This window comes from Merops nubicus, unplaced genomic scaffold (genome assembly GCF_000691845.1).
Source record: "Merops nubicus isolate BGI_N331 unplaced genomic scaffold, ASM69184v1 scaffold8343, whole genome shotgun sequence".
Classification (NCBI taxonomy): domain Eukaryota; kingdom Metazoa; phylum Chordata; class Aves; order Coraciiformes; family Meropidae; genus Merops; species Merops nubicus.
In genome coordinates this window covers 16870-29023 of record NW_008600899.1, presented here as the reverse complement: position 1 = coordinate 29023, position 12154 = coordinate 16870, and the positions used below count along the sequence as shown (strand labels likewise).

Sequence of the window (12154 nt, the reverse complement as noted above, 5' to 3'; positions counted from 1 at the left end):
TCTAGCAAAGACCTCACATCCCACATTTTCTGCCTTCTTCAGAAGGGCTCTGGAGGACACACATTTAGGAACAGCAAATTTGTGGGTTCCAGACAGTGAGGGTAAGGAGACAGGCCCTCAGGTACTCTGCTCAGCTGTAGGAGTTAGTCCTCTCTGCACTACACCCCTTGAACACAGTCCAGTCAATAAATTTGCAAAGATCCCCTACTGATCTTCATGAGAAAAAGATGAGGCTCTGAGTGAGGCTATGGCAGGAAATATCTAGTTTAGACCTGAGGATACAGAACATCTCAGCCTTGAGGGTGTTAAAGGTTTGGACAATAACGTTAAGCTTTGTTGCCAAGATAGAACTTTATTTTATAGCTTATGAATATTTTCTCAGAGAATATAATACATTTTCTCATATAAGAGACAGCAATGACCTTTGGAGATAAAAAGTAAATAATATTAAATTTGAATTCCTGGCAAAATTACATTGCCATTTTGGCCCTTTGTTTGAGCCTATTATTACTTGAGAAAATGCATAGGAGATCACTTTGGCCAGCTCTCTTAAAAAATGCAAAGCTTTGCCTCAGCTCATATCTGTACCCAAGAGGCCTCATTCTGATTGTTTATGGAATTAATTATCTGATGGTTCACTGTTCCATATTAAATATTAAAATTTTTGTTAATAATATATATATATTTACACCACCTCCTGAGTCATCTCAATTGTGCCCAAGTCTCTTTCACCAATAAATATCCACAAGACTGAGCTATCTTCATCTCAGAAAAGTTGGTAGCATCTTACTTAAGACTTAAGGAACTTAAGACTGTTCCTAATGCAATCAGGAAAGCTGCCTCAGAACCCTTTTTGCTTCCACACAGAGACTGTTTGAACTGTTTGGTCCCTCTGTGCTGGTACATGCATTCTTGTTTTTAAGTAAACACTGTAAAAAATGAGATTTTATAGCATTCTTAATAAGTTTGGTATATTTAGCAACTGTGAGGTGGTTGTGCAGAAAAGAAAGCCATAAAATGGACAAAATGATACACAAAGGGGAGATAATTCTAGCAGACCATTTTCCATTTGTTTTCTGAAAGGTCTGCAAACATTCTCATCTCTATTTTGTAAAATAATGATCTTCTGTAGATTCATTTTATTTGAAATCACTGAAATATATTTTCATCAGAGTGTAGAATCAGGCCCATTAAAAAAAAAAAAATCTACAAGTTGAAAGAAACAAAGGAAAAATTCAGAGACATTTTTAGACTAACTCAGAAATTCTGGCACTCAGGTCCCTGTGGTGGGCTGAGCAGTCACTCACTGATAGTTTTCTTTGTTTCCAGCTACTAAAACCACATTAAATCTCTTGATGCCTTTGTTTTTTTTCACCTGGGTCATTACTAAAGTTGCTACAGGGGTGTTCTGTGATCATGGGTGGAGGTGAGGTGCTCTATGAGGTAAGTGGAGGTGGGGAGAAATGCACTTTCACCTCAGACATGATCTCCTTCAAGGGAAAAGTGGAGAGCCCTTGTGTCAAATCCTGTCAAATATTATCCAAGCACCTAAGAGGCAACCAGGGAGCACTGAGGGGACTTTGTGGTGTACAGTCACTGCTCATACACAGATAACAAAGAAATGCTTATGAGTCATGTTCTTAGAGGCATCCATACCACTTGGCCCTTGTGGGGATGGACACTCAGCCCTCTGCACACACAGAAAATGGTTTTTTATTCCATTCCTCTATTCCTTCTGTCATTTCTGAGGCTGATACATCAGAGTAGCTGGTGCATTCTGTATTGGTTTGGCTTATCAAGACAGGAATCTCTGGCTCAGAAGAGTCACTCCTGCAGTCAGAGAGTAATGGCTTTTTTCTGTCCTTTCTCATGCTCTTCCTGGACAGAGTTGGGTTTTGCAGCTTGTGAGCTCTTCAGGGTGAGAGGATGCATCTTCTCCTTTGAGAAACAGTATGGTTGGCTTGTGGAGCACAAATCAATGAATATTCTCAGATTTGTAGGAAACCTGTATTCTTGCACATTTCCACTGTTTCTTTTCAGCTGATATTTGGTCAGCCAGAAACACATCTGTGCTTGTTTAACACGTATTATACTTTTCTGAAAGCAATAGATGTGGAATCCTAACGAAGAGAAAGACCCTCTCACGCAAGATAAAGCCTAACAAAGCTTCAAACCCTTTCCTTGTTTTTGCAGGACGAGGCTGCTCCAGCTGACAAGCAGTACAAACAGGAGGCAGCCCAGGTCACTTACTCAACATCAGCTGTTTCCAGCACACAGGAGGTGTTGTACATCAATGGCAACGGGACCTACAGTTACCATAGTTACAGAGGGCTCGGAGGTGGGCTGCTAAATCTCAACGATGCTTCTAGCAGTGGTGAGTTGCCTTACAGAATGGGCCTCTGTGTGTATGTGCTCGTGTGTACGTTTCCCCCTGCTGTACAGAAAGGTAGTCCAAGGGTTCAGTACCCATAGGCTATTATCAGCTAACGAGCAGGAACACAGTCCCACAAACAGCTACTGCTGAGCAAAATACTTGCTCGCTGCACGCCAGTCTCCTTTCAGTTTCAAGGGACTAATTCACAACAGGGAGAGTCTGAACCTGAAGCCTCTAACAAAGCTGAGTAAAAAAGTGCCAGGTTAGAGCTTCAGTCGATTTGTATGACTTTATGAGGACCTGCCCTGTCATTCTTGTCCTTTCCCATACTGATCACAAAATGAGGCCATCAGTATCTCTGGCTGGAGTTTGCAAACACTGACCTCCATCTTTTGTAACAGAAATGAATTGACCTAGATTCCTCCCATGGTCTCTCTAGCAATTTTAATTTGCTGCACATAAGGAACTGGCATACCAAGTGTTAAATGAGAAATCAGCATATCCATCTATCCTCCAATTAAAAATGATGCAGGTAATTATGTGTCACCATGAGGCTGTATGCCCCTCTGAAAAAAACAGTGGTGTCATATTTAGACAACAATTTTTAGACAATGTCAATAATTTAGACAATGCCTTTCTTCTTACATTAACAAGCTCTTTTTTTTTAACAAACAAATGTAAGTGATTTGTATTATTTGTTTTAAATAAGCCCTCGTGTTGATTTCATAAAAATTCAGAGCTGAGGAAAAAGCTTGCCTGTTCTGATTGTAAGTGTACTGTCCATCTGTCAGACAGCCTCCAAGAACAGTATTTTTTAAATGCCTCAGAGGATAGAGAAATCCCTGGGGTTTGTCCTGGCTGATCCCTCTGTGGCTGAGGAGAGTGCTGCTTCAGGTAGAAGGGCTGACTTAGGCAAGATAGATTCAACATGCTAAGCAATATTCAAAACAAGTCAGGTCTGTCCAGCCTGCAAGGAGATACTGGTATGTGCTGTCCTGGTGACCTTCAGTCATGTCTGCTTCTTCATCCCTCACCCCCAAAGTCCTCTGAGGTCTGTGAATGATTTGCATTAAGTTTTCAAAAGGCATTAAAAAGGTAATATTTTAGTTGTCAGAAGTCTTTTGCCCTGAAGAGAGTGAATGATGATTACAATGGTTTCCATATGCATGAAAAACACATCTGAGGAACTGAACATGATCTCTGAGCAAATATTGTCATAAGAGTAAGACAAGCCCTGGAAATCTGGTTTCTTGGGAAAATGTACAAGAACTTTCCTATTGTCTTTTACATTGTGGCCAGAGAAGATCTGAGCCAGTTCCCACTGAAAAGAGTTGGCATTTACTCTTTCACCCAGCTAAGAGCGAGATTAAACTCCTCGTGTGTTATATGTCAGCAGAAGCCATCAGAATTGTCCTGTTTTACATAATCTTAAACTGTGAGGAATCACAACTGGTTTGTGTATTTGTTCTTCTCTTCAAGCCTCTTGTAATAGGATACATTTTCACAACCCCCCATTTTTCAGTGAATTGTGAGATTTAGTCAAAAATACTGTCACTTCAGCATGCAATTTTAAAAAATGAGGAACGTATTCAACATCATAAGCTAGTGCTGCTTTCTGATTAGAAGCAACAGGGTATTTTTGTACCTTTAACATAGAGGACTTCAGTGTTTTTTCACAATTAAAGCCCAAGGTGGGTTTTGCAGGACAAGCAGTGGTTATTCAGGAACTGCCAGGTGCTGCACAGCTCACACAGGCAGGGAACTGTGCAGTGCACTTCATTTCCCTCTGTAGCATCACTGGGGGGAAGGGACCAGTGGATACTTACAGGTTCCATATTGACATATGCTCAAACACTTCTTCCTCCTTGCCTTTCTCCACCTGCACTGGAAAATTTGGTCTGTATGTCCCCTTACTTTGGAAGACTAGTAAACCATCACCTCTCTCCCAGATGGCTGTCCACAGCTGGAGCATTGTGCAAAGGTGTCTGTCTTCTCCATGGGGATCCTACAGGATCCAAAGCAGCTCCACAAACTGAAGATCTGTGTGCCAGCACTTGGGAAACAGTTGCTGGTGCTACAATTCTATCTGATTGCTGATCTGTGACTCACCTGGCATTTCAGGAAGATCATTAGGAAAGTTGTGGAAAGGCAACTCCATCAATGTCTTGGTTTCATTGACACAAAAGGAAATCAGTAGCCCACCTAATTATCTCTTGGCTATTGAGGGTAAGGTGCTCTGGCTCCATTAGCTGTTTTCCTGAACTGAGAAATGGGAGAACTCAGGGGCCAGTTCTTTGGGATCTTCCATCCTCCCTAAGCCCATGGATATTTGCTTTTTCATTTGTAGACTAAGAGGAGTGGCTGGAGTGGCAGCTGTGAGGGGTAACCATTGCCCTCCTGACAGACCTCACAGGACAGTCTGCAATCATCACTCTGTTTCAAAGACTCTTGCTCCAAACATATGCAAGGCTGTTGTGATGGTTAATGAGTTTCTTCTCTAGAGAACAGGATATTGGCTCACAAATTGTTTTCAGGACCTAAGAAGTAATTTAGGAATGCATTTCCTTTTCAGTTTAGTAACCCTTCAAATGTTCTTACCACATTCACAAATGTTCTCCTAGTGTAAAAATAAATATACACCTCAGTTAGTGTGTGTGTATAAACAAATACAATCTGGTTTTGTGTATCTGCTAAAACAGAAGAAAAAGAAGTTGCAAAAGCTAACTAAAACACACTACTTCAATACCTATTTCTGGATCTTCCCCCACAGTAATATAAAAAAACTATGCCCAATTATCTCTCCTATCTAGTAATCCAACTGATGTGTGTATTTTGTATGCTGTGACTCATTTAATTTGGTTATTTCCTCCCCTATAAAGTTCATCCCTACTCTGGTCCCACCTTAGAGGCTTAGCTGTCTGCTCACCCAGCTGTTTGGTGGCTCTGGCTCAGGGACCTCTCTGTGCCTGCTGTTGCAGTGCTTCCCTCCTCAGCCTCTCCTTCCACATGGCTAATTGCAGAACCATAATTAGCTCCTTACACAACTGTATGAGGAAAGCTTTCATGCAACTGCTCAGTATGAGCAAGCAGAATGCCACACAGCTTGTGCTGTGACCTCTCCTTTATTGTGGGCAGGAAAAAAGCACAGCAGGAACAGGCTTGGGCTTACAGCACCAAGGTCGCTTTCCCTGCTGCTTTTAAACCCTGCAGGCCAAGCCATCTCAGCTGGAAGGCTTCACCCCACCACCTAGCAGTCTGTGGGTTTACAGACCCTCTCTCAGCCTGCACATGGTCTGGGGAGAAGCCTTTCAGCACATTGTCCTTGATTCTTGTGGATGTTAAAGGAGAGCTGCTGTTTGAGAAGGGTGGATTTCCATGGCTCTCTTTTTTAAGGCTAGTGCAGTTCCTGCTACAGAACTGAATGGAGAATCTCCAAGGAGGAGTGGCCCAGTAGGTGTCAACAAAATATATGCTTGCCAGCTACAGAGGCTTCAGCTGGCCCTGCTCCATCACACCTGGACCAAGGTTGGAGGGATGCCCAGCTTGAGGGCAGGAGGGTGAGGACAGGAGACAGGCTGCTCTGTGGGCAGCAAAATCTCCTGCTGCCACCAGAAGCTGTTGAAGTCCCTGCATGCTGCCTGAGCCTCTCCTGACAGGGTGGGATCACCTTGTCTCCCCACGTGTTTCTGTCTGGTGGGTCACCATCTGCCCTCTTCTAATGACTGTCAGCTGTCAGCATTCTCTGAAGCCAAGGTGGGCTTGTCAGAGCCTTGTTCTCCTCAGCCACTGCATTTCCTGACATCCATTTTCCCTGAGAGGTGTGGAGAATGTTTCTGCTGCCATTGCTGGGTTTCCTGGAGATGATTTAGGGCACTTTCTTCTGCATTGTTGCCTGGTTTTCTAGGCAGAAATGTCAGTCATTTCCATTTGTATGTGTAAAAAGAGAGGGTGTTTCAGACTTGATGGCAGACTGGCCATGCAGGACATGCCCTCGTGTTGTGGTAAGACAAAGCAACTGTTATGTCTCTGTTTCTCTCCACAGATCTGCAGCCTACCTCCACCACAGCCACAACTCAGCACTGCATCCCAGGCACCACAAACGTCCAGTCCCCTTCCAGCTCAGGTGAGTCCTCCCACTGAATCCAGATCTGGTCACACCACAAGCAAGTCCTCAGCCCTGACAGGCTTCTCTTTCAGCCTGCTCCCCCACAGGTGGGCCTGCAGACCATGACCAACGGTGCCATGGTCCAGCTGGTAGGGGCCAGAGTCCCACCACACTGCTCACATCTCCCTGCTTTAGCCTGGCCTCTTACCCACGTGCAAATCATTCCTTTGGCCCTTCTGCCTCCTGGTGCTCAGGCAGTGCAGCCCTGCTGGAGGGAGTGGGGTAGCTGGTGCTGCTGAGCCCCAGCAGTCAGCATGGCCACGGGGACAGGAGGGCTGAGCACTCTTGCCCACCTTTGCATATGACAGTATGGAGGGTGCCTCATTTCTGCATTGGGTGAAGGTGTGACCTTCTGTAAAGCCTTGGCATTTGCTTGATCAGTAGAGGCTTCATGGGAACAAAGCAGGAGAAAGTCATTCCAGCTGAGGATGTCCAGTATACAGCTAATCCTTAAGGTGCTGACTGGGTTACCTGCAGCATGGCTGCCCATGACTGAACAGGATTTTCCCACCACACTGCTCACATCTCCCTGCTGCACCCCTGCCCTGCTTTAGCCTGGCCTCTTACCCACATGCAAATCAGCCCTTTGGCCCTTCTGCTGTGGCTGCTCTCTACAGCTCTTCTTTATATCTCAGACCTTACCACTCTATACAACTACCTGAAAAGAGCTTGTAGGGAGGTGGGAGTTGGTCTCTTCTCTGAAGTAACAAGTGCTAAGACAAGAGAAGTGGCCTCAAATTATCCTGGGGGTGTAGGTAGGGGAGTGTTAGGCTGGATATTAGGAAAAGCTTTTTCACAGAAAGGGTTGTTAAGCTGTGGAACAGGCTGCCCAGGGAAGTGGTGGAGTCACCATCCCTGGATGTATTTAAAAGCTGTGTAGCTTAGATACTTAGGGGCATGTTTTAGGGGTCAGCATGGAGGTGTTAGGTTAACGGTTGAATGCAATGATCTCAAAGCTCTTTTCCAACCAAAACAATTCCATGATTTGATTGTTGCACAGTCTACCATGTTCTCAGTGTTGCCCTGATGACAATGAAGAGGAGAGAGAGGAAAGACAAATCAGCTCATCTCTAACAGAGTTGGATCCAGGCCATGAAGGGACACGAGACTGATAAAAGACTTAGGAACCTGGGAGGGTGTGTTTAGTCCCATTTAAAAAAGGCAAAATGTGCAGTTGGGAGAAGTTAAATAGTTTGACCAGTGTTGGGGCAAAGGTGGGAATTTCTCACTGGGAAATGCTGGCTAAATTCCATATTCAGATCATCCCCACATTCTTCTTCCCCCTTCCTCTTTCTCTTCAAATGATCAGATACATAGCATATGCAAGTATTAGTCTGCCTCCACCATAGGAATGGAGATGGAATGTCTGTGGATATATTGAACGGTATCCTACTTTTCTACCTTTGCACAAAGCTCAGGAGCCAGCCATTAAGGCAAGACAAGTGTATGCCACATAATTAATTTCCTGTGGTGGACAGGAGACATGACTGGAGGACCTCACACAATCATTTCATCACAAACCAGTGTGCTTGCTGATTGTTGAAAACGTGTGATGGTCAGTGGCTGTAGGTACCTCTGTGTTTGGACTTCTCTTTCCTCTGGCAGCATGGCAGGTTTTCTATCCAAACTAGCTGAAGGTACATTTTCCAGAGGAAAAGGAGTAGAATGGAGAAAGAATCTTAAAAGTCCAATTAATTAGTCCCTATTTTCTTGATGGCACTTGAAACAATAGTTTTAGGCACATCTGCTCTCTGAAGGCAGGAGAAAGAGAAACATTGACAGATGCATAATATCATAATAAAACATTCTTGCAATAATAATTACATCTGATTTGGAAGAAGTAGCATACTTTGATAGCTGTTTCTACTTAGTTTTACTGGAGTCTATGAGAATCTAGTACATACTCATTTCTAAAGCACTCATGGGGAAAAAGGGGAGAGGAGAATAGGAGCAATAGGAAAGATGCATAAGAGAGAGTTCAAAGCATGGACAAATGTATTTTTCTATAAATAAGAGGCACTGCTTTTTAAATTTTCACTGATGAAAACAGATTGCTTAACCATTAATTAGAGTGTAGAAGCATAGATGCTTAAGCACATATAGCTTTAAAAAATATTTTTTAAATTCAAAATTATGGTCTGCAATAGTGATAACCATTTTGAGAGTCATTGACACATTTATTATTCTTTCAGTAGTTGTTAATTATAAGATTGGTAGCTACCCAATGACAGCATACAATTCTTAAGGGATTTTTGCTGAGACAGTTGCTGGTGTCTAAGCAATCAGTAACAGCACATCTACATCTGACCCATATTTTGGAATTTGTTATAAATCATGCTGCTAATGAGAAGTGCATGAGGCAATGACTAGTTCCATTTAAGTCTTGCAATTTACAGAAAAGCCATTTGTCCTGCAGTGTGTTTAATGGCAGATATTCCTAGCAGTTAACATGACAAATGATTGCCTAGCACATGAAGAGTGGGGTTTCAGAGTCCTCATATTCAGCTTGATGTGGTTCCAACAAGAACAATTTCACCTCAAAAGGGAAATTAGGTCTGTGTAACTGGACTGAGGTGGCAAATCAAAAATATTCCTGTGTTGAAGTGTCAATCAGGTGGCCTTGGCAAGAAGCAGAGGCACAATACTTCAGCCTTCTGAAGGAATGTAGAAGGAAGGATCTGTCTTCAGCAGTTTGTTTAGCCCACTGCTTAAGAGACCGTTGTGCTGTTATAAAAACATGGGAGGTGACAATTGTGAGTTATAATAGTAAGCACTAAGAGACATAAATAAAAATAAGTATCCTGTCTTCATCTCTGCAATGTATGCTTAATCTTTGCTTGCACTTATAGACAATGTGGGATCTGATAATGCTTGGAATTAAGATTTTTAACTGTCCTGAAGTACTATAGGATAGGAAGCAATATGCTAAAGTGTGCAGCATCACCTTGGAGGAACACTGCAAAATTCATTGCAAAAATATTCAGATTTCCCTCTGTGTAAGGATACACTTCCTTGTTCCTGTGAAAACTGGCAGCTTAATAATGTTAAGTGCACTAAGGAAATAGTTCTATTTAAAGTGAGGCCCTTCAGTTTTGTTTCAGAAAGTGCCATGCTCTGTGTTTTCCTCTGCGACACAAATAAGAGTCAAGGGAAGAACGTGAAAGTTAAAGTAGGCTCATATGGAGCACAATGCCCTCAATATGTCAGTGGTGGCTTTTTCACTGCCACCTCAGCAGAGGAGGCTGAAATGGCTTCTTACAACCATTCAGTCCAGGCTGGCTTTATGATTTGTGTACCTTTCTCTGTCCTGGGTAAAGATTTTGCTTAAAAACATCCTCTGAGCTTCTTTACACTGTGGTTGTTTCTCTGTGGCGTGCGGTCACACTGAAACAAATTCCCTGAGCTAATTGTCCTTTATTTATCCTTTCTACACTGGAAGTCATTTAAAAGTCAGTTCTTTTATGCTGATGTAAAACTGGATAATACAGTTGTAAGGCTAAGTGTGCTCATGGTTGTTGCATAGGAGGAAATAAGATCTAATAGGACCCTTTTTGATTAAGTAGTCTCTGTTCATAGTCCCAGCTCTTTTTCATTCACTCAAGAGGAGATTTTTGTCAACTTCAGTGAGTGTGGGGACGTGGCAATCGCCACATTCTTTGGGGTCTCAGCCATATCTCTGCATAAACATAAAAATAAAAGAAATTAAAATAAGGTTGATGACCAAATCTTTGGCTCCTGGAACTCAGTACATCTCTTTCCATTAGTGCCCAAGGTGGTGAGTCTGTTTTTGAATCTGGTGATTCTGGTGGGATTATTTAGGAGAATGTCTAGAGTATCCATTGATGTGTTCTGTATTCTGCAGTTGAATATGCTAAATTTTAATTTTCAATACAAAAAATTACATACATCTTAGCTGATTAATAGCTATGGTCAAATGACCAGGGAACTTCCACACAGAGATGAACTTGATGGTGGCAGGTGATTTTTGCCTACCCTGGTGACATGCAGACTGCCCTCAGCAGTGCTGTTCTCTGCAGGCAGCATGCACAGGCTGAGAACATTCTTTGATGAGCAGAGCTCAGCATACTGGTACAAGCTGCCCGTGCAACGTGGTGGTTGCCACAGATTCTCCTGTCAGTGTTCAGGCCTTGCAAGATCCTGGCTCTATATTGCCAGGTGCATGCAGGCCCCCCAGATGATAGTGTGCTCCTCCCTGTAGCAGACAGATTGTCACCAGCCTAACCTCATTCACAACCAGCTATTTATATAAGTGATCACATGGCATCAGGACTAGTCAAGTGAACGATCGTTTGTCTATGTCTGCAAGGGATTCACAATCTGGCTGCGTGCTGATTGAAGCACAAAACATCAAAATAGATGTCTAGAGAAGCTCAGTTTGATATTCTGTGCTAAAACCTGCAAGTGATGGAGGATTGATTGTGATGGATGGATGGTTGTGTTGGAGGCTACCATGGCAGCTGGAGCTAGGGGAGGACAGGAGAGGGACCTTCTGCCTGCTCACCAGCATCGAATCCTAGGGCAGCGTTGTGGTGCAAGTGGCTTATGCTGTTGGGATAACCCCCAGAGGGCAATTTTCAGCTGGCAGTGGACTTGTCCCTCATGTTACATAAGTAGAACTTAGAAAGTGTCTATCATATGCAAATATAAACTGCTGTGGTTCCTGTCAGGACAGCTGCTAACTGCACACCTTCCTTTTTCCTGCCGCTTCTCGCCAGCACTCAGCTGAGAACAGATTTTGCTGCCCTGCTTTCGCAGCCACAAACCTGCAAAACGTCCTGCCAGGGGTTCTGAAGCTTCTTTTCCGTACCTTTGTTCTCTGCAGGTCCAACAGATCTCAGTATGAAGAGGCAGTTAGCCAGCAGCTCTGGATCCTCCAGCAGCTCGAGCTCTAGGCCCCAGCTGAGCCCCACGGAGATCAACGCGGTGCGGCAGCTGGTGGCCGGGTACCGGGAATCCGCCGCCTTCTTACTGCGCTCTGCAGACGAACTGGAAAACCTCATTCTGCAGCAGAACTGAGTCCCGGGCCCCTCCCACCGGCCTGCTCTGCCCCCAGAGTCTCCACTAATGGCATTGTGATTTCCCAGAGCACACGCTTCGGTTCCTGCACAGCCCCGTAGGAGAGCTGGTTACCATAACGCCACGCTGTTCTCGATCCATAAAGTGATGTGTTCAGGTGCTTCAAAGTGAACTTCGGCCTCTGGTATTTCTGAGGTACTTTACTGTGTCCAGCCTCTTGCTTTTGTTTTAGTGTGTCAGCATAAATATCGAAAAAAAAGTGGCTAGAAATTAACTCGTTCTAACACGTGGAGGAAACAGAAGATGCTGTGATGGTTTAATAAAATACGGTTCAAGATCCAAGTGCAATATTAGTGGAATGTGATACTGACTCATTGGACTTAAAGCTGCAGTATATGGCAAAACGTTGCCAAATGTCCTGTTGCTGCAGGGCACAATTGCAATTAAAAGGATCTTGTATTTTAAAAAAATGTAATTTTTATAAAAAACGAAACAAAAGAGAAGATTTTTTTGTTTTCATTCAAGATTTTTCATTTTTACTTTGGTAAACTTTTTCACTGGTCCTGAAAATGTTTTGA

At 43.4% G+C, this 12154-nt stretch overlaps 1 protein-coding gene across 1 annotated transcript; it reads left to right on the top strand.

Moving 5' to 3' along the window:
- The first annotated feature begins 1416 nt into the window (after positions 1 to 1416).
- Positions 1417 to 11792, top strand: LOC103770549 (nucleolar protein 4-like). The gene is made up of 4 exons (XM_008937814.1): positions 1417 to 1443; positions 2194 to 2374; positions 6417 to 6497; positions 11383 to 11792. The coding sequence occupies exons 1-4, from the start codon at positions 1417 to 1419 to the stop codon at positions 11574 to 11576; spliced, it is 483 nt and encodes a 160-aa protein (XP_008936062.1). The 3' UTR covers positions 11577 to 11792.
- Positions 11793 to 12154: the final 362 nt, after the last annotated feature.

Coding starts and splice junctions, on each gene's coding strand:
- LOC103770549 (XM_008937814.1), top strand. CDS start 1,417: ATGGGTGGAGGTGAGGTGCTCTATGAG. Junction 1,444..2,193: donor GAGGTGAGGTGCTCTATGAG/GTAAGTGGAGGT, acceptor TTGTTTTTGCAG/GACGAGGCTGCTCCAGCTGA. Junction 2,375..6,416: donor CAACGATGCTTCTAGCAGTG/GTGAGTTGCCTT, acceptor TTCTCTCCACAG/ATCTGCAGCCTACCTCCACC.